Consider the following 25,059-nt stretch of genomic DNA (forward strand, 5'->3'; position numbering starts at 1 on the left):
CGCCCACAGAAAAACGTGGTTGTGGAAATGTTCTCCCTCGCGTTTTTTCACGATCGAATTGAAATTTTTTTTGGTTATCCGTGACATTTTGCTCGAACGTCCGGCACGGGATATATATGGAGAGATCTCTGTTGTTGTCCTGGAAATAATCGTTCTGCTGTGTAGTCCAGGTAATCGCCTTTTAAACATAATTCGTAATTTCTGTTTTATTCGATGGGAACGGCCGCACGATCACTTATTTCAGAGGAACGGAAGTGACGTTCACATATTTATATGTATAATGTAGTAAGCTCAGCAGATTTTGACTAGGCTTATTTTTCAAATGTAATTTGATTACCCAGTTATTTATAGCATACCGATTCTCTATATACGTGTTATTATGTTTAATAAGACCAGGATTAATTAGCCATGGTGTAATATTACTAAGTTATATATAAATCTGATAACTACCTTTGATGTTTTAGGTATTAAATAGTAAGCAAGACAACCTTTTCCTCTATAAGTTTTCATATGAATATTTACATTTTACATTATACCAAAACAGTACCACCGTGTTACATAAGACAAGGATATAAAAAAAGAATAGAGTTGAATACCGTTAAATGATTATTGAGAAACGTTTTAACAATCATGGCATTTATGGCATTCGGGTAAAAAGCAAAGGCAATTGACCTATGCTTGAGCAGTGTAGGCTGTGTTCTCAAGTATTTTGTAGCCTTCTTATTCATGAAACGTAATCCATGTATAATCTATACTCGAATGCTTTCTAGATGTTGAATTAATTGTAGCGTTATCGTAGAAGCATTCTACACTATATAATATATTATATTCCCAGAAATTATGTTTCTCTCAAGATCATACCATGCAGTGGGGGTTAGAAATATACACTATATAGTAGTTAATATATTGTAATCCCAGAGATATCTCTCTCGAAGATCGCTCTCCATGCATTCGGGGTTCCTTATAGCGGATGGCTGGGAGAAGCGCGATAAGGGCTGAGTTGCTCATTCTGATGTTTTTGAATGTGATGCTGAGTACTTTTAGCGAATGGTAGTATTGATCTGTCAGACGAGAGGGAAACTTGTCCCGGGTAATGTTCGCCTCGCCAGGCACACTATAGAGAGGTTCGCAGATGGCTAGGAATCGTAGTAGTTCAGTGGTTCTCTGGGAGCTTGGGAGTGTGTGCGCGCGTTTTTCTGATAGAGCTGTGTAATTTGAACCAGTAAATTAGCTCTTCCATAAAGAAACTGGGATGCCACTTTAAAAAACTAGGGTCATGTCTTCAACAAGCATCAGAGATGGAAGGAAGATTGTTTAAAATAAGGAAAATAGGAGCCGTTGGTATCAAGATTCGAAGTTGATGCAAGTTCCTATGGAAAGTCGGGAGAGAGAGAGAGAGAGAGAGAGAGAGAGAGAGAGAGAGAGAGAGAGAGAGAGTTCTGGGGTCAAAGCCAGTTGGCGTAAAAGTCGTGTGAATAGAAGTTGGTAAGAACATCTCGTGACTATTTCATCTTGGGGCAACTGGGAGCTTATATTTTTTCAGAGTCACTTTTAAATAAAAAAAAAAGTTATTAATCCTTTATCTGGCTGTCCAACCTCTCCAACTTCCTGGAAGCCCTGGAATGGTCGAAAGTGCAAAATAAATAAACAGTGCTGTTTATTTTTAACGACTCCAAGATGTCACTAGTACCACTATGTGAATTCTGTGCGATTTTATTATGAAAACAGTATAAAAAGAATTCAATATTCATTAGTTGGTCATCCTTTTTTTTTTTCTTTATTAATAACTTGCATCTATCTGTATCAACGCTACATTCTTTTACTTTTTCAAACGAACACAGTATTCTCTGGAAGCTTGAATTTCAAGTCAGTGGCCTCTGTGGGTTTGCCCCATATGAATCGGCTTTATCTTCTGAGTAATGATGAAATAATAATAATAATTGTTATTATTAATTATTATTATTATTATTGGCATGGGCGAATTTTTTGGCATCGGGGTCCCCATCATAATTTTTCCAAGCGTCCTCGGGCCGCATGGTTATATATATATATATATATATATATATATATATATATATATATATATATATATATATATATATATATATATAAGCTACTGAAGTACAATCGGAGAGGAAGGCCTCAGGTACAAACAAGATCAGGAATACCAGATGGTTAATTATCAAAAGGGTAAAATTAAAAGGGATAATCCAGGATTATCGGATACACACGTTACACAAACTTAAACAGATTCTGACCCTAACCGAAATTACAAAGTATCTTTACAGTCCAAAACATGTAAAAACTGAAATATATTAATTTTGTTGCTTATATTTATCTACAACTTTTTTCATTATGAAGAAAAGCATCAAGAATTTAAATAAACCAAGACTTAAATTTAGAACAATTTCCATTATTTGACTTGATAAAACAAGATTCAATGATATTCCTTTTTAACTGTGTCATTACATGGGACTAAGGCAACTTGCTTAGTCCCATGTAATGACACAGTTAAAAGGAATATCATTGAATCTTGTTTTATCAAGTCAAATAATAGGAATGTTCTAAATTTAAGTCTTTGTTTATTTAAACTTGATGCTTTCATAATGAAAAAAGTTGTAGATAAATATAAGCAACAAAATTAATATATTCAGTTTTTACATGTTTTGGACTGTAAGATACTTTGTAATTTTTCGGTTAGGGTCAGAATCTGTTTAAGTTTGTGACCGTGTGACATCCGATAATCCTGGATTATCCCTTTTAATTTTTTACCCTTTTGATAATTAACCATCTGGTATTCCTGATCTTGTTTGTACCTGAGGCCTTCCTCTCCGATTGTACTTCAGTAGCTCCTTGACGATGTCTGAATAAGACGAAAGCGCTTGGATTCCTGACTTTCATTTCCCGTGGTATTCGCTTATTTATGAAGTCACGTGCATCTACTGTGATTTTTTAAGCTATATATATATATATATATATATATATATATATATATATATATATATATATATATATATATTGCATTTGTATGCATCAATTACTGTTAGCCAGACCGCAACCATAGAATGATTATACATACGTATGTTATACTTTCTGGATAGTTAGTTAGTTAGTCTGTACTTCAGGTAAAATCTTTAAAAAATTAGTTAGGATTTTTTTTTGTAAGTTCTATTAAAGCACATGAATTAAAGCAAAATATCAATGTGGTATCTTTGAAAGCGGTTTTAAAGTAATGTTAGTTCAAATTGATTTATATTATTTAAAAAATGCCTAAAACGGTACAGTACTGACTTCGTTTCTCAACCAGTACATATTATTTCTAAAACTGGCCGAAGATGAAAGCATATAGATATCTTAGTTTCCGGAAATCATAAAAGGTCACAGAATAGATTTATTTTTATTGGTTTTATTTTTTATGTCAAATTAAATGCGGTTGAGGTTTGCACATCAAGTCGCAACCCTTTGATGGAATAGATAATCTTATATGTATATATATATTATATCTATATATATATATATATATATATATATATCCTATATATATATACTATATTATACACTATATATAAATTTGTAAAGTGCTTGTATTCTGTGGAGTCTTGTTTCTGCCGGTGAAGTTAATTCGAGTTTATTTTGAATAATTAAATTAAAAAAAGGCTACTTCTGATATTCAGTGTTTCTTACCCCGGAGGTATTTGGTAACATTCGGAAACAATTAAGTAATGAATAATATATTTTCCGATGCTTCAGTTCGGAAGCGCCGAAAGGGACCTTTAATTGTAACCTAGAGAAAAAGGACACGATTTTGCCATTGCAAAGGTAATTACAGGTGCAAGAGGTTCCCGATTAAAAAATAATTTTTGTGTGTGTGTGTGTGTCTTCTCGCTCCGATTTTATCCGATTTTATCCGATTTTTGATGAATACCTGTGGCCTTCTCTTTGAGTTCTGAATATTTTGCGACACTTGGAAATAACAGGGGCAAAGATAGTAGGGGTGGAACACAAGTGGAGGTAAAATAACTTTATAAAGCGTAAAGAAGTTGATATTGAATGTTGGAGTAATGGCTACAGGCGTAGAAAGTCATTCTAAGCCTCCAGATATCAAGTATCGTGCTCTGTGTTATTGCTAGTTTTATTTGATTTTGAAAAAGAAAAAATGAACTTTTTAATTTGTCTTGACTAACCTATACATTGAATTGGAAATCCCATCAGAGGATATTGTAGGTGGACGATCTGAACAAGAAAATGAGGAGTGAATACTATACAGTGAATTGGCGTCGCAACAGTTGTGGTCATGGATCAGTAGTGAATGACTTGCTTGACTCATTTTTAGAGAAGATTATTTTATTATCATCCTTTGCGGTGGAGAAATTGAAAATGAAAACAGGCGTGAATTGCAATGTTACATCGATGAAGGCCGAGCTATACACGGACATGAAAACGAACAAAACGAAAAATAAGTATAATTTGCAATTTACATGTTTTCGAAGCAATAAATATTGATTTCTACGCTCAACTTCGAACGGCAGTAAAATTGCGGATATCTTTTGCAGGTAATGCTAGCGGCTATTGATACCCAATAAATAATTTCTGTAGTTTTTATAATTTATAAATAGATAATATTGTTTTCTCTCTCTCTCTCTCTCTCTCTCTCTCTCTCTCTCTCTCTCTCTCTCTCTCTCTCTCTCTCTCTCTCTCTCTCTCAAATATCAAAGCTTTTTTCCCGCAGCTAACCTGATAAGTTGCTTATTAACATATTGCTAGAAGACCGCGCACGCTTGGACTCTTGTCATATTCCGTTTTCCTAATTATCCTGTATATTGTATCCTTCTGGTTGACAATGTGTCACGTGAAAAAAAAACAAAAAAAAAAAAAAAAAAAAAAGTGACCGTTTGCGGAGATTTTCTTCGTGGGACATGTTCGACAAATTCTTACGTTAAATCACGGTTATTTAAGTGGATGTTATTTAGAAAATAGAGAAGTTCTTCAATAAAAGTAGGATGACATTGGAAAATAACCACCTCTCTCTCTCTCTCTCTCTCTCTCTCTCTCTCTCTCTCTCTCTCCTCTCTCTCAAACGAAGAAACTATTTAGCATTCCATAGATTCACTCCTTAAGCTCGGCGACCACAGCGCCTGTCCCACCGAACATATCCCCCCCTCTCTCTCTCCCTTCTCCCCTATACGCCCAGCTTGTCATTTCCAACCCATTAAGGGGATTACAAAAAACCGCACTCTTAATATGGAAAATCACTCCCCCAAAATACTCCGAGGGCTTCCTCTTTGTCTTCTAACGGCAAAGGAAGAGGAGGATAATGTAGCCCCCTTCCCCTTTTTTTTTTCCCTCTTCTCCTCCCTCTTCTCTCTCCTCTCTCCTCTCTCTCTCTCTCTCTCTCTCTCTCTCTCTCTACGGTGAAGTTTGTTCTGCCTTCGGACGCTGATTTGTAAAAAAAAAAAAAAAAAAAAAAAAAAAATGCTTATATACATTAGTAAAAAGCATGCTTTGTATGCTTGTAAAAAGGATTCTTTATAATTTTATATTTTTGTAAAAAGTATGCTTTACAATCTTTAAAGAATATTAGTTGTATCGTCACATATCCGTTCACAGGGGTTTTATTATAGTCTTCGAGAGGTGGTATTTCTCTTGTGGGAGAAATACGTCGATTGACGTTTCAACTGATGTATAATGTGTGGAATATGCTCTCGCGTAATGTAAACGATCTGTACGATGTATCTGTCGCTTGGGTGGGTTTGTTTAAGGGGGATATATTCAGTCGGGTACCAGAGGAGTTATTTGAAGAAGACAAGCGAAGAGTGGGGACTTTTCATTCTTTATCAAGCCTAATTTCGAGTGTCCAGTTAACACTCGTTTTGTCAAGTTTGTTTTTAGATAGATTGGTTCGTGGGGGTAGGTTTCTATTTCCTAGTAATAGTGCTGCTGGAGGCGTTACTTGAAGTTCTTTGCAGCGTGCCTTCGGCCCCTAGCTGCGACCCCTTTCGTTCCATTTACTATGCTTCCATCCATGTTCTCTGTCTTCCATATTACTTTCCCACCCTATCCTAACAATTTATTCTTAGTGCACCTGCGAGATGTTCCTCCTGTTACATCTTTCAAACCATTTACAGTCAATTTACGTTTCAGCTCTGAATGACCTCACAGGATCCAGTGCTTGGCCTTTGGCCTAAATTCTATATTAAGTCAGTCAATCAATCGGACCATTGAAGGCTTTATCCCTAAATATCATACATCCATCATCCATCCATCCATCCATCCATCCAAGGAAGGTCTCGTATTTGTCAGGGTTTTCGTAAGTTGTATTTTCACAGAGATCTTTCACATTCTCGCTTGATCCCTGATCCCATTTTCCTGCCGAGAGCAACTGGATTCGCTGAACAGCAGCATCGATGTGCAGTAAATGGGCCTCGTTGTAGAACTTCTCGGTTCCAGAGGTCCTTTATTCCTCACACCGCTGGACTGTGGAACAGTCTCCCCTGAGGATGTCGTGCGATTGTAACCTGAAAAGTTCAGCAGAAGGTGCAATGCATTATCATCCTGATACGATTTTCATTGCGTTTTATTGCTATTTTATCCTTTTAATTAACGAACACCATGTTCTTTGGAAGCTTGAATTTCAAATCAGTGGCCCCTGTGGTGGGCTTGTTCCATATGGATAGGGTTATTCTAAGTGTATAATAGTAATAATTATGGTGTTGAATTTCCTTCGGAGTTAATATTTTGACAGATGATGCCTCTAATGGTTCTATTTGTTAAATTGTAGTTCAAACGTCGCACCCCTATTACTTGAATATTACAAATCTGCTTATCGTCGAGAAATAAAAATTCAAGCTACCTCGGCCGAGAAAAAATTGGTACAGAATTGCTGTACTTTTGGCGGCAAGATTAGTTATTGAAGGGTCGATTGGTCATCTGTGAGTTAGAATTATATTACTTAGCAAGCTGCAAAGTTATTTGAGTTAGATTATTGTTTAGCTTGCGTCACCAGAGAGGTAGATGTTGAAAAGGTGTCTCTTTTTTAAAGCACAGACTCTTCTGCTGCATAGTTCCCTAGATGTCTCCGATTGGGAATGAGATTGAAGTTATCTGTGATATATATATATTTATTATAATATATATATTATATATATATATATATATATATATATATCTATATATATATATAATATATATATATATGTGTGTGTGTGTGTGTGTGTGTGTGTGTGTATATATATATATATATATATATATATATATATATATATATATATATGACGTAAAAATGTTCTGTTACAACAGAATTCCATCTAATTAAAGGAGCCCATAGAAACGCCAAAATATAGAGAGAAGATACTATATTTTAGAGACTGCCTTCTCCAGTATTTGTAGTTTTATGTTACCTTTCTATTCTAGGGGTGTTAATCAACCACTTCCTGTAGATTCAAGAATTTGTTCTCCCGTTGTTATTTTCCTCTGTTCCTTGGCCACATAAGGACATCTCATCTCATCTTGTTCTTTGGGTATAGTCTCTATAAATTCCCAGAGCTTAAGGTGTGTTGAACAGTATTCATAAACTCATATTGAAGTATTGTGTTTTCTCGCCCATTTAATCTCGAGTTCGAAAAGTATTAAGAACCTTATGTGAATCGTTGGGGGGAAACATGAGGTAGGGGTCGGTAGCGAAAGCATTCATGAGATCGGCTGCGTAAACTCTTAACACTAGGACGACACGGTAGCAGTCAGTGATGTATTGGCCTCTGGCGTTCTTGTTTGTTATTCCACCATAAACGTGGTGTATATAGTACATTAAATAAGCGAATACCACAGGAAAATGATAGGCCGAAGAAGTCTAAGTGCTTTCGTCTTTACTAAGACACTGTCAAGGAACGACAATGTCTTAAGTAAAGACGAAAGCGCTTGGATTTCTGCCTATCATTTTTCTGTGGTATTCGCTTATTTAATGAAGTCCCGTGCTGTGATTTTTTAAGCATAGTCCATTATAGTAAAGTAGCTTATTGCGAGAAAATTTGCGCTCGGCAATATCCCCTTTAGTCATGTTATCCCTTATGCAAAAGGTTTGTCATTATGTGCCTGCAGCTGTAGTCTACAGCGAGCAACCCCGCTTGAGTGAATGTAGCGTTATGTGATGGGAAAGACTTTTTTATATTCTAGCAATTCATTTTTTGTGGGAGAGGGCAGACCTGCCTGCAAGTTGTAGCCAATTCATCTCCCTCTAAAGGATGCAACTAAGAAATAAAATAGCATAGAATATTTCTATATATGGTAGCCTCTTGAAGGAAGAATTAGGTCAGCGTGGTCTAAGTGTATGGGAATTTCAAATGTTATTTTTAGAAAATGTGTTATTTTCAGAAAATGTATGTGCAACACCCTTTCTGCAGCCATATCGCTATATACTATGTCTATTTAGATTTAACAACTTGAGTGATTAAACTCTCTCTCTCTCTCTCTCTCGTCACTTCAGACTCGGCGCATTTCAATAAATATTAATGAGTTGTTGTTTCTCTTTTGCAGAGCCAGCTGTGCGAACAGAGCTGATGGAACAGGTGCCCCAAATCGCTGTGCTATGTCACGAATTCCCCGAACACTTGGGGGGTGTGGTTGCTAACCATTTGGTGCCTATGGTGGTCAAGTACCTCACTGATCCCAACAATCAGGTGAGATATACTCTCTCTCTCTCTCTCCTCTCTCTCTCTCTCTCTCTCTCTCTCTCACTGGCGCCCTTGCGTGCAGTCCGTTTCGTGTTCTATTTGTATGGCTTGTTATTTTATTATAGGATTTAACAATTTTCCTCACTTCGTCCTTCACATTTTTTGACAAGTTAATTTAAATAGATTTGCATGTATCCAAGTGTAGATATATATTCAATTTTTACTTTATGGATAAATATATCTATGGATATAGATAGATTCAATTTTTACCTTATGGATATATATACAGCCATAATACCGTTGAAATTTGCATTGTTTTGATCCCTCTGTATTGTATACTTCATAGGGACGTAGTGCCGTCAGTGCACCTCACGCGGTGCACTGTAGGCATTACATTGGTTGTTTGCCGCGTCCTTTTGGCCCCTAGCTGCTACCCCTTTCATCCATTTTACTGTACCTCATTCATTTTCTTTTTGTTCCATCTTACTTTCCACTCTCCTAACAATTAGGGTTTTTCCTCCTGTTACACCTTTGAAAGCTTTTTGGTCTTGAAGTTCCCTTCAGCGCCGAATGACATCATAGGTCCCAGCGCTTGGCCTTTGGCCTAAATTATATATTACACTCCATTTCATTCCATATTTTATACTACATTATTTCCATATTTTATATTCCATATCATTCCGTATTTTTACTCCATCCCCATATTTTATATTCCATTCCATATTTCATATTCCATTCCATATTTTATATTCCATTCCATATTTTATATTCCGTTCCATATTTTATATTCCATTCCATTCCATATTTTATATTCTATTCCATTCCATACTTTATAATTTACCTGAACTTTCTTCTCCCCTTGTTTATTTCCTCTCGAAGGTTCGGAAGACGTCCCAAGCGGCGTTGTTGGTCTTGTTAGAGCAAGAACTAGTCAGTAGGACGGATGTGCACGACCAGGTCTGCCCCGTGATCCTGGAACTCACCTTTCCCGACGCCATGGACGAATTCAAAACAGAAGCCGTGGCGGTAAGTGTAACCCCCCACACCCCAAAAAAAAAAATATTTATATATATATATATATATATATTATATATATATATATATATATAGATATATATATATATATATATATATATATATCATATATATATATATATATTCGAGGATTCACATTTTTCCACCATTGTCTTTTTTTTTTTCACCCTCTCCGTGACAACTAGTCAGCATGTGTGTTTTTATGAAAAGCAGCGTTGTTTTTCTTTTTTTATGTCTTAAGGAAATGTGGATATTTTCATTTTTTTTAATCGTGTGATTTCTTGGTGGTGAATTTTTCACGTACGATGTGATTTCTTATTAGTACTTTTCAAACATGAGCGTGTTCGCGGTGTCTTCAGGAATAGTTTTGGCGTTTATACGCACCGTTATTTCGAAAATTTATTGTATGAATGGATAGTGTCTTTATATTGGTATTTTAAAAACCCAACTCGTAAGATACGTCATATTGAAAACGTTTTTGTCGTATTGTAACATACATGTATTTAGTCATATCTGGTTAACAGTAATGTGTTTATTTTTTTGTCTATATTTGCATTGTCGGTATGATAACTATTGAAAACTCCTGTTTATTTTGTATTTGCATTTTGCATTAGGTTTAGAATATTCAAGTTGCTTTGGCGATGCTATTGTAAACTTATTTCCTTGGTGAGATTTTTGTTGATGTATATTTAAGGAATTCAAGTTTCGAACTCTGCAGGCATCACTGTTTGGATTTAATTTCTTGTAGCCTTAAATTGAATGAAAAGGTTTCCTTATACCTTGTGGGTACATACTGTCTTCACTTGAATGTTGCGATGAGGCTCTTACCATTTTTAATAAGTTTGCAGTGAACGATTTCCTTATAGTTGATGAAACAGATATTGAAGGTTGGTGAGGGAAGTTTCCAGTACGTGGAAGAGGACGACGACGACGATGAAGGAAAGCAATGGGCGCGAGAGGAAAGAGACTGAAATTCGGCGGTTGGTGTTGTCGGTGTGAAAGACATGGGTAGTGAGATGTAAGATATGGACAACATCTCACTACCTTGTCTTTCACGCCGCCGACGCTGCTTCTCGTCCCCGACGCCGACTCCAGTCAGTCCAGCGTTGTGCAACTTCCAGGGTATGGTAGAGGAGGACATTTTGGAGGAATTGTCAGTAGCATGCTATAGGGTATTTCTCATCATTCCGAAATAATACACTTATCGTTTATGATCTGTTGAGTCAAAGGATAACCTCTCCCCCCCACCCACCCCACCCCCATCCCCAGAAGACAATTAACAGGTAAACTTCACAGGAGTTTATAGACAACCGGCTTTTCCCCTTATATTTGCACTGAATGAAGAGACCCATTTCCAGCCGTTATTAACCTTTCATTTATTAATAATGATAAAAAATGGCTATAGTACCCAGGCGGGAAAGACCAATCAGCACTATGCTGTCATCATTAAACGGTTTCATTATTATTTTAGTTTATTGCTTCTACGTATATTAACTTCGAAATTCCTGGAATGACGCCTGATAAACTGAATAAATATGCATCTCAAAGCTTATGGTTTGGAAGTCGGTAATCGATTTTTTTCCCCAATTGCAATTGATCCCATTTTCCCTGATTGATAGGAACGAAAAGCCTCGAGCATCCAGTTATAAATATTGCATATATCAAGAGTAACTATTCCAGATTGACCTGATCTGCACCGTGCGTATTACTACTTCATTCAGATGTCTTGTATATGAAAGTGTATCTGTAAAGCAGTGTTTCATGGTCTTTAATATCTTCACGTTGCTACCATACCTCAATTTAATCCTTCCCTATTTCACTCTTTTTGATTATCAGGTATTCAGTGACTACCACTATATTTATTTATCAATTTCATGTAGATTTCATCTTCACTTCACAACCAATTCAGTCCCTCATTTGAGCTTTGATTCAGGCTGTAATGACTATGATATAAGGAGACGCCTCTTGCTGCAAGATGCCAAAGGACGAAGAGGAGGAGACGCCTTGGGACACGAGGGACGGCTACGGACGGCCCCTGGCGGTGTTTGTGTGAACGCGTGGGGCACTGGCATCAAACTGGTTTGTCATAGCTCGCTGATCGCTATACTATCACAGCCAGCTTTGATGAGCAGGGCCCCACGACCGCACGCTGCTTCTACAGGCATAGATGACTGACTACACGCCGCTGTTGCAGGGAAGAGAACCGCCCTTACGTCACTACTGCTGCTGTTGCTGACCCTGACTTCTGTGTGGGATATAGATAGGGTCGTCGCAGATATTTCCAGTGTATGGGTGCACCCAGGCAACTCTCTCTCTCTCTCTCTCTCTCTCTCTCTCTCTCTCTCTCTCTCTCTCTCTCTCTCTCTGTGAGAGCATACACCCACGCACGAAAACATACCTTCAGTTAGGCCACGCCCTTGAACCAGCTTGCAGCATAGATTGCCGACGCCTTGCCACCTACGCGTTAACGTCAGAAAAAAAGAAAAGCTCCTCTTTCTCCGGCCAGTCTTTCGATTATTCCTCTTGATATCTTTTCAACACCATTTTTCTCCATGTTTTATCCGTACTGCCCACGCCACCTACGCTTCTCTCTCTCTCTCTCTCTCTCTCTCTCTCTCTCTCTCTCTCTCTCTCTCTCTCTCTCTCTCGTAGTAATAGTCACTTTTCATTTTATATCATTTGCATGTAATTTTTATACTGTGACGTCTTAGTGTGTTATGTGTTTGTGCGAGTAGTTGAGTAAATGGCCATTTATATTAGATAAGATGTACATGTGCAGAATTGAAGTGTGATTACGTAGTTTGTGGGAATAGTCTCCATATGTGACCAAGTTGCATGGTCGGGAAAACTTTCCAAAGACGTGTGTGTGTGTGTATGTGTAGGGAGAGAGAGAGAAAAAACGTTCCACCTTTTAAACCTAGATTCTAAAAATACTGTGTTCCCTAAAACATGACCTATTTTATTGGTTAGCACGTGTGCAATCCGTTTAAAACCTTGCTCATGAGCTTGGCTATAGCAATAGCCGAAAAGCCCGAAATTTTAAGTTTGAATGTCTTATATACAGGCACATGTAAATGTCTCGGACTTTGAAAGAACAATCGTCCGAACTGAAAGACTTATATAGGCACATAAATGTCACGGTCTTAAAGAGTTAATTGCTCGTCTAAAAAAAGAAAATTATTGAAAAAAAAAAAAAAAGTCTTCAAAATGCGCATGTGAGTAACAATCGCGTGCGTGATACGCTCTACAAGAATGCTGTTCTTCGATTGTGTGTCATCACTTTTTTAAAGAGATGTAGGGGCACTGACCCCTTCCAAGCAGCAGAGGGCATTCCCTTTACACCCACCGGCGTAAGCGGTCACGACTCCCATAAGTTTTAAACGTTCGTCCCAGGAAAAGGAGATTTAAATCTTTTCTAGGACGTACCTGAATGTTGGACATTGTTGCTATATAGAACTAATGCCTCCACTTCACGTAGAGCTCACACTTTTCAGTTTCGATCGCTGGGTCCTGGATTCTGTATGCATGTGCGCAAGGAAGTGGGGATCCTAGCTACAGGATCGCGGCCCGAGTTGTTGTTGTGGTTGTGGTTGGCAGCACTAGTAACTAGTGCATTGAAACAGGCCAGGCATGACTACAACCAGTAGCAAAGAGGGACTCAAGGTTGGACCTCGTCGCCGAAGTAAACTGTAGGGTTAGACCTCTGGACAAGGAAGGGCATGCAATTTGTGCGATATGAAATGTGTATACGTCGTTCATTTTGTGTGAGTGTTTGTGAGAATGTGTTGGGGGGTTGGGGGATTGGAGATTGACGTTTTGTTAGGCCGTTTATCTCTGTTAATTTCTTAACCAAAAAGATATGATGACTGGGAGTGCCAAGAGGGCGCACAGAGTGGAAAATGCCCTCCGAGGAGCATTCGTTGGAAAACGGAGGAGGAGGAGGCAGTCCAGGTCCAGAAATACAGTTGTAGGAAGGAAGGTGACTGACTCTCTTCCTCGTCAGAAGGGCGTTTTAGCGTAGGGGCAAGGGGAAGATTGGGCGCGCAGAAGTGCAAAAGGGGAAAAGGGGGGAGGGGGTAGCCTTTTTGAGCGTATTAGGGTAGGCTCTCGGGGTGGGCTGGGTAGGCCAGGGTGGGCGTGAGGGTGTAGTATTGATCCTCTGGTTGGCTGGTGGGTTGGGCTGGTCCTCCCCAACACGTGGCCGGAATACTGATTCACTGCCACCACCTCCAGCGTTTCCCCCTCCTCCCTCCCTCCCACTCCATCCCTCTCTCCTGTTTCCTCACATTTACCTCCTCCTCCTCCTCCCAGTTCTTCCCCCTCTAACTGTTCCTTCCAGCTCTCCCTCCCTTCCCCTCTGCCACCCATACCCTTTTCTTTCTAAGTAGTTTGCTCTTTTCAGAGGCGAAAGTATGATGGCACAAGTGTAATTACAACTGATGATTTTCTCTTAAGCGCGTTTCCCCCTGTTCGAGTGATTTCTCCCGGGAATTTTCGTGGTTCGATTTTTACCACTCCCTAAAATGCCCTTTTCGCCACTCCCACCCCACCCCCCACCCCCGTCCTACCCCCCTCCCCCTCCCTCCCTGTGATCTCCTTCGTACCCTCCCCATATCTCACCCCACCAGCCCCCTCCCCACCCCTTTCGTTCCTCTAAGTCTTCGCTGCATCTTTTTCCTCCTCCGCCTGTCTTTAGGTAGCCTTCGATTTTCACAGGTACATTCTCAAAGAGTGTGTCGACCTGACCTGACCTTCCCTATGTGTGAGAGAGAACTGAACAGTGGGGGCTTCTGTTCTTGAAGTTCAGATTTTATTTATAGATCCGTGTTATTCCGGTAGTTCGTACTGACTGACGGTCCCCGATTTCACGGCTCCGTTCACTATTTTTGGCTAGTGTGCGACCTACATATGTATGTTGTCTTGTCATTTTTTGTTTAAGTATCATCCAGATCAAGATAAGCATCAATAGGAAAAGCTTATTTGTTGCTTGCTTATTAGTTTTAAAGAAATTGCAACGTAGCTGGAGTCTTCTAATGATAAATATGACGTGAGGAGGGGGGGTGGGCATTGCCTAAATTTCCAAATAAATAGTTTCACCATTTCTATGGAGCATTGTCATTATTTGGTGCCCCACTCCTCGCTTGTATGTTTATGGATCATGGGTTTGTTGAAAGCTAGAATTCTTGAAGAGACACGTATTAATCATTCAAGCAGATAGACCCGTTGGTGCTGGCGTGGCCTTCAGAGAATGTAGTGTTAGTTTTCCATTTTAGTGATACTAGAAGCTGTTCACAGGGAAAGCGGCTCCTTCCTTAAAATTGTTTAGAGCAGGGGTTCTTGACCTCATGATGACTTCAGACCCCCAGTGAGTTTCCCAATGTGGTTCCATGACCCATTTGCTGAAGTCCACTGAAGTCCTAGTTGTATACCATATAACTTTATATGTTTAGTTTAATACATATACACTTTAGTTTAATACATACTTTAGGGATGAATAGGTACGAAAGAACATACAAGAAAATCAAAAGCATTTATAGTTTTAAATAGTTATTATTTACAAAATGTACCCTCATTAAAATAAAAAAAATATACAAATATCAGAGAGCAAGTCCCATACCCCCAGCATGTGGTTCTCATGGATACCCCCTGGTAAGAACCCCTGGTTTAGACGATTGACATACAACAAATTTTGGTAATTCATGAACTTTTTTTTTTAGTAGCTCGGTGCCTATGCTGGTATTATCTCCTTTAGTAGGGAAAAACTCTCTATCACGAGAGTATATAATGTTCTAAAGGGTCCACAATAATACAAAGTGTCAAAAGTCCGTGTATAATTTTGATGACTTCAAAATTATACACGGACTTTTGACACTATTATTGTGGACCCTTTAGAAAACTATCTCCTTTACGGGACATTTTAGTCGTTATAAAATTAGCACTGGGAACGCGGTGTATACAGGAATATGATATTCACTTGAAAGTACATTGTGAGGGCCTTTATTTTGGGGGGATTATATGCTTAGCCAGGAGCATCTTAAGTGGGGATCCGGAGGTGTCCTTAGGTATGGAATGTTAATACAGCAGGTGGATTACGTAAGAGCTAGTTTGCGTAATCCTTTCCACAGTATATAGTGCCGCGAGAGAGTTAAATATTCCAAAAATAATTCGCGCATTTCATAAGTTGAAGATTGATTTACAGTCCTGGATTTCCTTGTGAAATGTGAATAGCTTAGGAATATGGAATAAGATTGAAAGCGGTTTTTTTTTTTTTTTTTTTTTTTTTTTTTTTTTTTTTTTTTTTTTGTCACATTTTCTAATATTACCATTGACAAAGACATAATTCATAATATACGTCATTTTTATTCTTTTTGAATGACTGGCACTGCTAGATTACCAGATTAAGTTGTAGAATCTAAATATGACGACCGTTTTAACAGTGACACGAACACTGTGGCAAGTAATTAGAAAGAAAAAGTCAAGTTAGGTTGTATGAGTTCGAACTTTGAGAAAAGTCGAAGCTTTGATTCTCTGTACCTTTTTTGCCAAGGAAGGAGGGAGGGGGGCGCCCCGCTGCCGATGGATCGAACATGGTACTGTTAATTTACTAACAGTTCTTTTGAATAACATAACCGTGATGTTTACCGAACTTCAACAAGAGACTGGAAGGTCAGCAAATGATCCTGAACTAGCGAGGTCAATTATTGATCTGGAGCAAAGGAGGTAAACTGATCCGGAGGGCCGAGTGTGAGCGAGGGAGGTCAGAAAAATAAGCCGAAGTGAAGGGGGGTTATGTAACTTGGTTTGGGAAGAGGAATGTCAAACGTGTGACTGAGAAAGGGAGGTCAATAAACTAAATGATGTGTGTCAGGTTAGGTTAGGTCAACAATCATTACGCGAGAGACATTGTCAAGAGCATTTATAACCAGTGTTGATTGAATCACTGGATGCATAATTGTTAAAAAAAGAAAGAAAAAAAATCGATGTGCAAACAGTCCTAGACTGTTGCGAAATACTGAAAGTTCGACAGTGGGCCAAAGTGTAGGGCTTTAGAATTTGGTCGATTCTTGACCCCTGTCCCCCTAACCTGCCTTCTTGCTAGGAGCCTAATGGATTGCTTCTTGAACCCTCATAAATTTTATTCTCTCTCTCTCTAACTCTCTCCTCTGTCTCACACCCACACAAGAAACAAAGCTGCAAACAAATTGGTCGTTACATTTTGCGAACTCCTACTCACATGTAAACATGCACCCTCCTGATGGAGGCAATAATGGTTGCGATGATAGCAGCATGAACATCAGCTGTGCTAATAACGATAATGAATAGTGCCCAGATAAATGATAGATAGCGGTTTTTTTTTTTTTTTTTTTTCGTCTATTTTGGTCGCGTTAAAGATTTTCGACTCTGCATTTTCAGGCATTCCATTGGTAGACTAATGTAAAGATGAGAGAGAGAGAGAGAGAAGGAAGTCAGAGGTTAATTCTGATCTGATCTATGTTATGGGGTATGCTAGTGGTATTAAGCCTATGACTTGCGTTTATTAACTGTCCAACAGCTATTAAGACCGCCCCTGTTCTTTTCCAGTACCTTCCACCTGTGTTCATCAATTGTTTTCATGACATCATAATTCTTAACGAGAGAATAATGAGAGACAAAGGAAGAGAGAGAGAGAGATGCACACCCAAGGAAATATTCATTACTATGTTAGTCATGAAAACTTGTTGTATTATAGAATGTATTATTTTTGTTGTGGTTAGTGATGCCATGTCATATGTTATTGTAATGGTATCCCTCAGTGTTCATGGATGGTATTGTGACATCCAGCCATTCTTAAATAAGGTCGGCCGAGTTGTGGTTGTCATGTTTACACATACTATCATGTGCTGTTTGTCACGGGACCGGAACATTCTCTCTCCCAGAATTCAACGACCTTGCGAAGTCAGTTTTTGGTTTTGAGTGTATGTCCTGACGACCTGGTCAATGTTGGGAGCAGGAGAAGGCGAAGCTGAGAGGAGAAGACATGCGAGAGAATGATGACAAGAAGAGGAAAACGAAACGTTATATGACAACAAACTAAAAGGAGGGTTCTTGCGGCGGCCGTCAAAGTGGGTGTGACGCGGGGATATTGGACATCGTATCACAGCCACCTTTGATGAGCTCCCGCCCTCCTCCACTTCGACCATCCGCCACCACCACCACCACCTCCTCCACCTCCTCCTCCTGTTTCTCCTCCAACACCAACACCGTCAACGTTGCCCATCGCCGCCACCATCATCATCACCACCAACACCACTACCAACAATGAGTGGAAGAAGAAGGAGGTTAATGTTGGGTTACCATATTGCAGAACCAGGACTTTTTGTGTGTGTGTATAGTTTTCTCTAATGAAGGTGTTGGTTTTGAATGTGATTTGCATTGCATGTTAGTATGTGTTTTTTTCAAGATGGCTTCTTCAGGTCGATGCGTGTGGTCGTCGGATCCGTTAAGTTAGCTGTGGTGTGCAGTGATATACCATATCACAGCCTACTTGACGAGTTTCGATGATTACTTGGTCTACGTTTGAGAGAGAGAGAGAGAGAGTAGAGGAGGGATGGGGTTTGGGGCTTTAGTGGGATGGATTTTGTGGGGGGAGAGGGGGGGGGCAGCCTCGTGGATGACTTTTAAGATGATGTCAAGCAAGTCAACAAGTGGAAATGGGAAAGGCGGAAGAGGTGAGGTGGAGGAGGAGGGGGGGATAGGGGTTGCTTCAGAACGACCTGCTCTTTCAGGGGAGGGGGGCACAGAGAGAGAGAGAGAGAGAGAGAGGTTCTGTTGCTTAAGGGGTCATTGGGTCAGAAATATTTCTTTTTCCTTGTCCTCACTGTGGGTAGCAGCCCCCCCCCCCACCCCCCGCCCCCCCCCCCCCTTTCTCTCTGCCCTGATACCATTACAGTATTGGTTGACTTGAAAACATATTACAATATATAGGGTACATTCAGGGAAGAGCACCCACTATCTCTGAGTCATTTCCGATGGGAACGTTTCAAATATGCGAAGCTGTAAGATCGTTCGTGATCTACTGTTGTTTCCTCCCATTTTCAAATGTAACCCTTTTCTATTAATGTGTATTGTCTATGAAGTCATTATAGGTTTATATGCTTAGAATTTGATGAGCCGAAAATGACTGCAATTGAATTGTAGGTGTGTCAATAATTTGCATGTTTTTTATGGGTAAATTAGTGTGCGATGGCATACCGAGGATTGTCGTGTCATTTATGTTTATGAAAATTATTGTTATTGTAAGATACATTTAAATATGTTTTTTTTTTAACATTTTGTCACATTATGTGGCGGCAACTTGTCCATTCCATCGCCAGTGTTCTTGTCTGTATGTAGGAAAAAAAAGGTGGAACATAACAGAAGTAGGGTTATAGGAGACACTGGATTGTCTCCAGTGGCCGAGTCCGCGACACAGAGAGAGCGAAGAGAGCTTGATGCTGACGAAAAGAGAGGGAGAGAGAGAAAGAGAGTGCGATTCCTGTCTCACAAAGTGGTTGTTGTATGTGTTTTTTACCTGACAATCATATCACAGCCAGCTTTGATGAGCGAGGACCCGGCACGCCACCGCCCCTCCAGCCCTCCCTCCCTCCCTCCCTCCCTCTCTCTCTCCCTGACACCGACTCCAGCAGTGTACTACTATTAATACGACTCGTACTGTGATTACGACTTACGTTTCCAAACAAGTGCGATTTACTCATCGGGCAACGAGAAGGAATACGTAGCCCCAGTTGTCAGCAGAATTGCTGCCATTATGATGGCTGTTTTCGGCAGCATTGCTTCAAAGGTCTTTTATTTGACAGCTAATTAACCTGATAGGTGATTTTTATTTACCTTTATTCTATTCATATTTTCTTTTATTCAATTGGTCTGTGATCTTAATGAGTATTGGTTTGTTTAAAATGAAAAGCAACTATTGGATACTATGCCGCCGCCGCCGTCGTCGTCGCAATGAGTTTATTATTATTATATATGAAGAGATTGCTTGGATTTGCTTATTGTGGTACGTTCGTTTTTATACTGTTGCCACTAGCATTTCATTGAGGCCGGGTAGAGCAGGCCATTTCCTCTTCAGCAGATTGTCTTGCCACCCGGCACCGAATAAATAGGATCACACTAAACTCATTTGTTGATGCTGAAACACACTGGCGCATTCATCCAATGAATGGACTTACTTCATAAGTAGATGTTAATCAGGTGTGCCCGAAGAATAGTGCTTTGTTGCTGTTGTCTCTTTTTACGATAATTGAAAAGCTCCCAAGTCGTGCCAGATGTTTGGGAGACATGTTCAGTGCTTGTTTTTATATATGGGTTGCATACACAGAAATCTAATAGTATTGAGTGTAGGTTAGTGATTAGAGGACAGAATGGTCTGTTGTAGCAGCAGGTTCTTCCATTCTCTTTAGTTCAACGATGTTTAGAGGTTAGATTCAGGGATAAAGTCGTCTATTTAACTGCAAGGAAAGACTTCTTCAGATGAATCTATAGCTGAATTCCACCCACAATTTTACAGATTATTAAAAAAAGGGAGATGCTTTTTAATCCAATTGAAATCTACTGTCTTCTGGCCACATACGAAAATTGTGAAGATAATTTCCCATTATGTACAGATATACAATGTTACTGCGGATGTCTTTGTTCAAAGTCGGTAACACCTGGTCACATTTAAGTATAGATACGCAATGAAATGGTGTAGTGTTTGTACATAATTTCGTTAGCATTTGGCCGCATTCATGTGCAGATTTTCATTTGTGATCACATGTTTATCGCTTGCGCGGACGACAGGCCTCACAATTCCCAACCTGTTCCTCCACCCCCACCCCCAACATCACCCTAACTCATGAGAGCACAATAGCTGTTGCGTCTCTACCGTCGTAGTGACTTGACTTTGGTATTGATATTTCCTTCGTATGTGTATGGAGCGGGTACACACACACACACACACACACACACACACACACACACACACCGTCGGCCAAGTGAACAGATAGTGGTCTTCACAGAGATTTTGATCGAAATTTGCTGGCACCAATATTTTTCGCATGTAGGAGTTACTCAATTGCGATACTTTACCAAATATGACCCCTCATACCCCTCCCTACTTTTTGTTGTGGATGACCTCCCTGGTTGAAACCCAGCAGCCAACGTTGAGCTATAGCTACTCTGGCGTGGCGTCGCTTATCAGAGTGGATGTGATGTGTGGATTGCATTAAGTCATATCACAGCCAGCTTTGATGAGCGATGATGCAGCCTCCTCTCTTCGAAAGATGTCTCGGGCTTCTGAATTCTGAAGTCCGTCTGCTTGTGTTTGTTGACGTCGAGAAAGGCACAGATTCCTTCATCCACGATCAGCCCAAGTTGCTTCCACAGTTTACTCGTGATTTTGCCTAGGTGCGTTGATTCTGAAAAGCCTGGTTTCTGACCCCTTCAGTGGTGTAATCAAAATGAATTTATCCTTATTTCTATGTATATACTGTCATACTCTATTCTACTGGAGTGTGTTATTATTGTTGTTGTTATTATTGTTGTTATTATTATTATTATTATTATTTATTATTATTATTATTATTATGATGCTCTTTTTTAAGGTATGTCTCATGTTTCTGGAGAAATTATACACTGGTCTAGTATTATTAACAAACCATATTCATGTTGATGTTGTATGTGAGATATCTCGACATCTTTTCAAATTGAATATATAAACATTCTGGTAGTCTGTTTCTGGTGCATTTTACAGAGTATCTTTTTAATTTGGTTCGTGATTTTAAAATGCGTTAATATCCATTGGCTGTCTCATTTCCTTGTAGATTATTATATGAATAAACTCCAGATGTCAACAGATTTATGATCAGTCTATATGGTGGATCTTACCCTTCGATTATTCGATTCTGTTCTGATATTTAAGTCTTCCGAGTGTTCTATTAATTCACTTATAAGTTAGGTAATAAGCATAAACTTTATATATTGACATCAGAGCATCTATATTTAAGTGTATTTCAGGATTTGTGAATGATCAGTATAGATTTTAAAACAAATTTAAGAAAGGTATGTAGAAAACATATCTTTTGATCACGACCATCCCCCGTCTTTCTCCCTGAAAATGGAAGAAAAAACTTTGATTTGATTTTGTTTTCTGTTTTCTCTCTCCTTTTTTTTTATTGGCCCCACCCTCCTCCTCGTCCTCCTCCTCCTCCTCCTCCTGCTGGTGTTGCTGCTGGTGCGCCTCCACCGTGTGTGTTCACCGCCGCCGAAAATAGCTAATGGCCAAGATGGCGCCGTTGATCGGGAAGGAGATGACGGAGAGGCTGTTCCTGGAGCGCTTCACTCGCCTCTGTTCGGACGCCCTGTTCCAGGTGCGCAAGGTCTGCGCCTCCAACTTCGGCGACTTCTGCAGCGTCGTTGGCTCCCAGCCTACCGAAGAAGTGCTGGTAAGTTGTCGTTTCTTCGGTTGTGTTCAGTAGTATTTATACAGTGTGATGAATCTCCTCTCTCTCTCTCTCTCTCTCTCTCTCTCTCTCTCTCTCTCTCTTTTCTATATAATATATATAATATTATATATATATATATATATATATATATAGATATATCTATATATATATATATAATATAATATATATATATATAATAATAAAATATATATATAGATATATATAATATAATATATATATATATATATATATTCTATACATATATATATATAGAGTTATATATATATATATATATATATATATATATATATATATAATATATATATATATATGTGTGTGTGTGTGGTGTGTGTGTGTGTCGTGTGTGTGTGTGCTGTGTGTGTGTGTGTGTGTGTGTGTGCTGTTAGATGGGTAAAAAAAAACACGTTTGAATCATAGAACAGAAATCATGAATTCACAGAGTACTTTGGATCGTAGTTGATTGGGGGCAATAATACTGAACTTCCAACCTTAATTTTACGAACGTCTGTTTCAGGAAGATGCGGTTAAATAATTGAAACAAGAAAATTACATTTCTGGTTCAAATGTAATGTCTTGCGTGAATATATTAACAGCAAAGATGAAAATTTTTCAAACTTGACGAGAGTTGTTCAGGGGATGATTGCCTAATGGGAATAAGTATTTCTTACTACTGGGTGTACAGTTGCGTCAGTTCATCAAGTGTAGAGAAATGTATCAGATAAGTAAACAAAACAAACCAGCCACCGCGGGTTGCAGAGCCATCTGGTGTGAAACGCTTTCGTGGCGGAGTTTATACACTTTCTCGTAGCTTGGCAGTTTCTTGTTCAAATGTCAATGAAATATGATGTTAAAGGAAGGAAGTGTGCAACCCCCCCCCCCCCTCCCTCTCTCTCTCTCTCTCTCTCTCTCTCTCTCTCTCTCTCTCTTGATCTTCTCTACGAAGGTGGTGTTGCCAGAACGAGAAAGGAGAAGGGTGTGTCGATTCTCTCTCTCTCTCTCTCTCTCGCTCTCCTCTATCTCTCTCTCTCTCTCATCGTCAAATGTTCATGTACTCTTAAAATAAGCCGAATGGCGTCTCTTAGGTCATCACTTAATGCACCATTATGTAAATTCGCTGGTTCCCTTGTTGCTATAATATAGCTACATTTTATGGGATTTGAGTAATATGTGAAGGATGCCTGTAGGATTTCTCTCTCTCTCTCTCTCTCTCTCTCTCTCTCTCTCTCTCTCTCTCTCTCTCTCTCTCTCTCTCTACCTGGGTTGGTGGTTTGCCACATTGCCATAAAATACACACTCCCTACGATCCATTCTCCACATCTGACAGGAAATTATCTTCATGAATAAAAGATACTGGGTGAAAAAAAAATCTTGAAAGGTGTCGTTTGTGTTCTGGTGACGTGAGCTTGACGGCGGAGAGGGAGAACGTTGGTGTTCTAACCAACAAACGTGTGAGGAGGAAATGTAACATTTTCCGATCAAAACGCTGTTTTGGCTGCAGCAGAAGAAGATCCACCAACAGAGATGGCGGTGTGCAAGGTCAACGGGCCACGCTGTGTTTGTTATGCGCTTGCCAACGAAATCGATTATTTACTTGTAAATCGACAGAAAACGTGGCCCTGTCCTCGTCGACGATGCCCGAGATTAAGGGAAACGAAAAAGGGGTATCGGTATAGAAGGCAACTTTGTGTACTTCTCTCCTTGTAGAAGGAGAAGCAGTACTGGTTGTGGTGGTAGTACTCATATTTGTAGTAATAGTAATAGTAGTAGTTGTAATAGTAAAAGTAGGCGTTACTCTTGTCCTGGTTGTAATAGTAAGGGCGTAGAGGGAGGGGGTGGGGGGGTAATGAAAACGTAGCAGAGAAAACCTTTTAATGAGCGGAGAGCCAGAGCCACCGAAGGAGGAGAGAGAGAGAGAGAGAGAGAGGTATGGATGCTCGGATGAGTTTTGTCAAGTAGTAGTGGAGGAAAGAGCCAAGAGGAGCCGCTAGGAGCAGAAGCGGTGGCGGCGGCGGCATGGTTTTCGCGTGGGATCAAAGTGGGAGCCGCAGTAGTAGGACAGGGCACCTTTAAGGCAACACCAACCACACAGGCGCACGCACGCACGCACACACACACACACACACACAGACACACGGTCGTGCACTCACATACACACCACCACCACCCTTAGACGCACATACACACACACATATACAACCCATCCACAAACACACGTCTCCTTGCCTCGCAAACACCCTCTCTCTCTCTCTCTCTCTCTCTCTCTCTCTCTCTCTCTCTCTCTCTCTCTCTCTCTCGTAGTGTACACGCGCCAAGCATATTACACTACGTCTTGAATCGGGCAGCCGAGCCAGCAGCAGCAGCAGCCTTCAGAAATAAAATACGACTTGGAAAAAAAAACATCACGATCGAATCTTGGCGTTTTCTCCAGTTAGCGAAGGTTGCGCTTCTTATTCACTTAAAACAAACTTTTTTTTTTTTTTTTTTTTTTTTTTTTTTTTTTTTTTTTTTTAAAAGAGGTGTTCGGATATTTTTCGTGTGGTATTCGTGGGGGTGGGGGGGGCGTTGTTCTTTTTCCACGCCAATGTAGAGAAGACGTCGATGAAATGGTATGGAATAGTAGATTAAGATTAGGTGATGATGGCTGGCCTGTAGAATATGTCTAGGTTAAGGACAGTCCCGAGTCTCTCTCTCTCTCTCTCTCTCTCTCTCTCTCTCTCTCTCTCTCTCTCTTTGTTATTATTATTATATTCCGGCTTTTGTTGAGACAATTCGGTTATAGTTCCTTGAGCCCTTGTTTGTTTATATGTTTCCCTGTAAGAATCTCGTGCATTTGCAAGTGAGCCATCGCCTGTTACCGTCTTCGAAAGTGGATGGCT

The 25,059-nt window shown here is 39.6% G+C and overlaps 1 protein-coding gene across 1 annotated transcript in view; it reads left to right on the forward strand.

The window, feature by feature from the left end:
- LOC135227074 (serine/threonine-protein phosphatase 4 regulatory subunit 1-like) overlaps positions 1-25,059 on the forward strand; it is a 426,035-nt gene that overhangs the window by 377,007 nt on the left and 23,969 nt on the right. The window contains 3 exon segments of the mRNA XM_064266904.1: positions 8,530-8,672; positions 9,546-9,692; positions 21,992-22,162. Of these exon segments, the coding sequence (XP_064122974.1) occupies positions 8,530-8,672; positions 9,546-9,692; positions 21,992-22,162 (461 nt within the window).

This window comes from Macrobrachium nipponense, chromosome 15 (genome assembly GCF_015104395.2).
Source record: "Macrobrachium nipponense isolate FS-2020 chromosome 15, ASM1510439v2, whole genome shotgun sequence".
Taxonomy (NCBI): Eukaryota; Metazoa; Arthropoda; class Malacostraca; order Decapoda; family Palaemonidae; genus Macrobrachium; species Macrobrachium nipponense.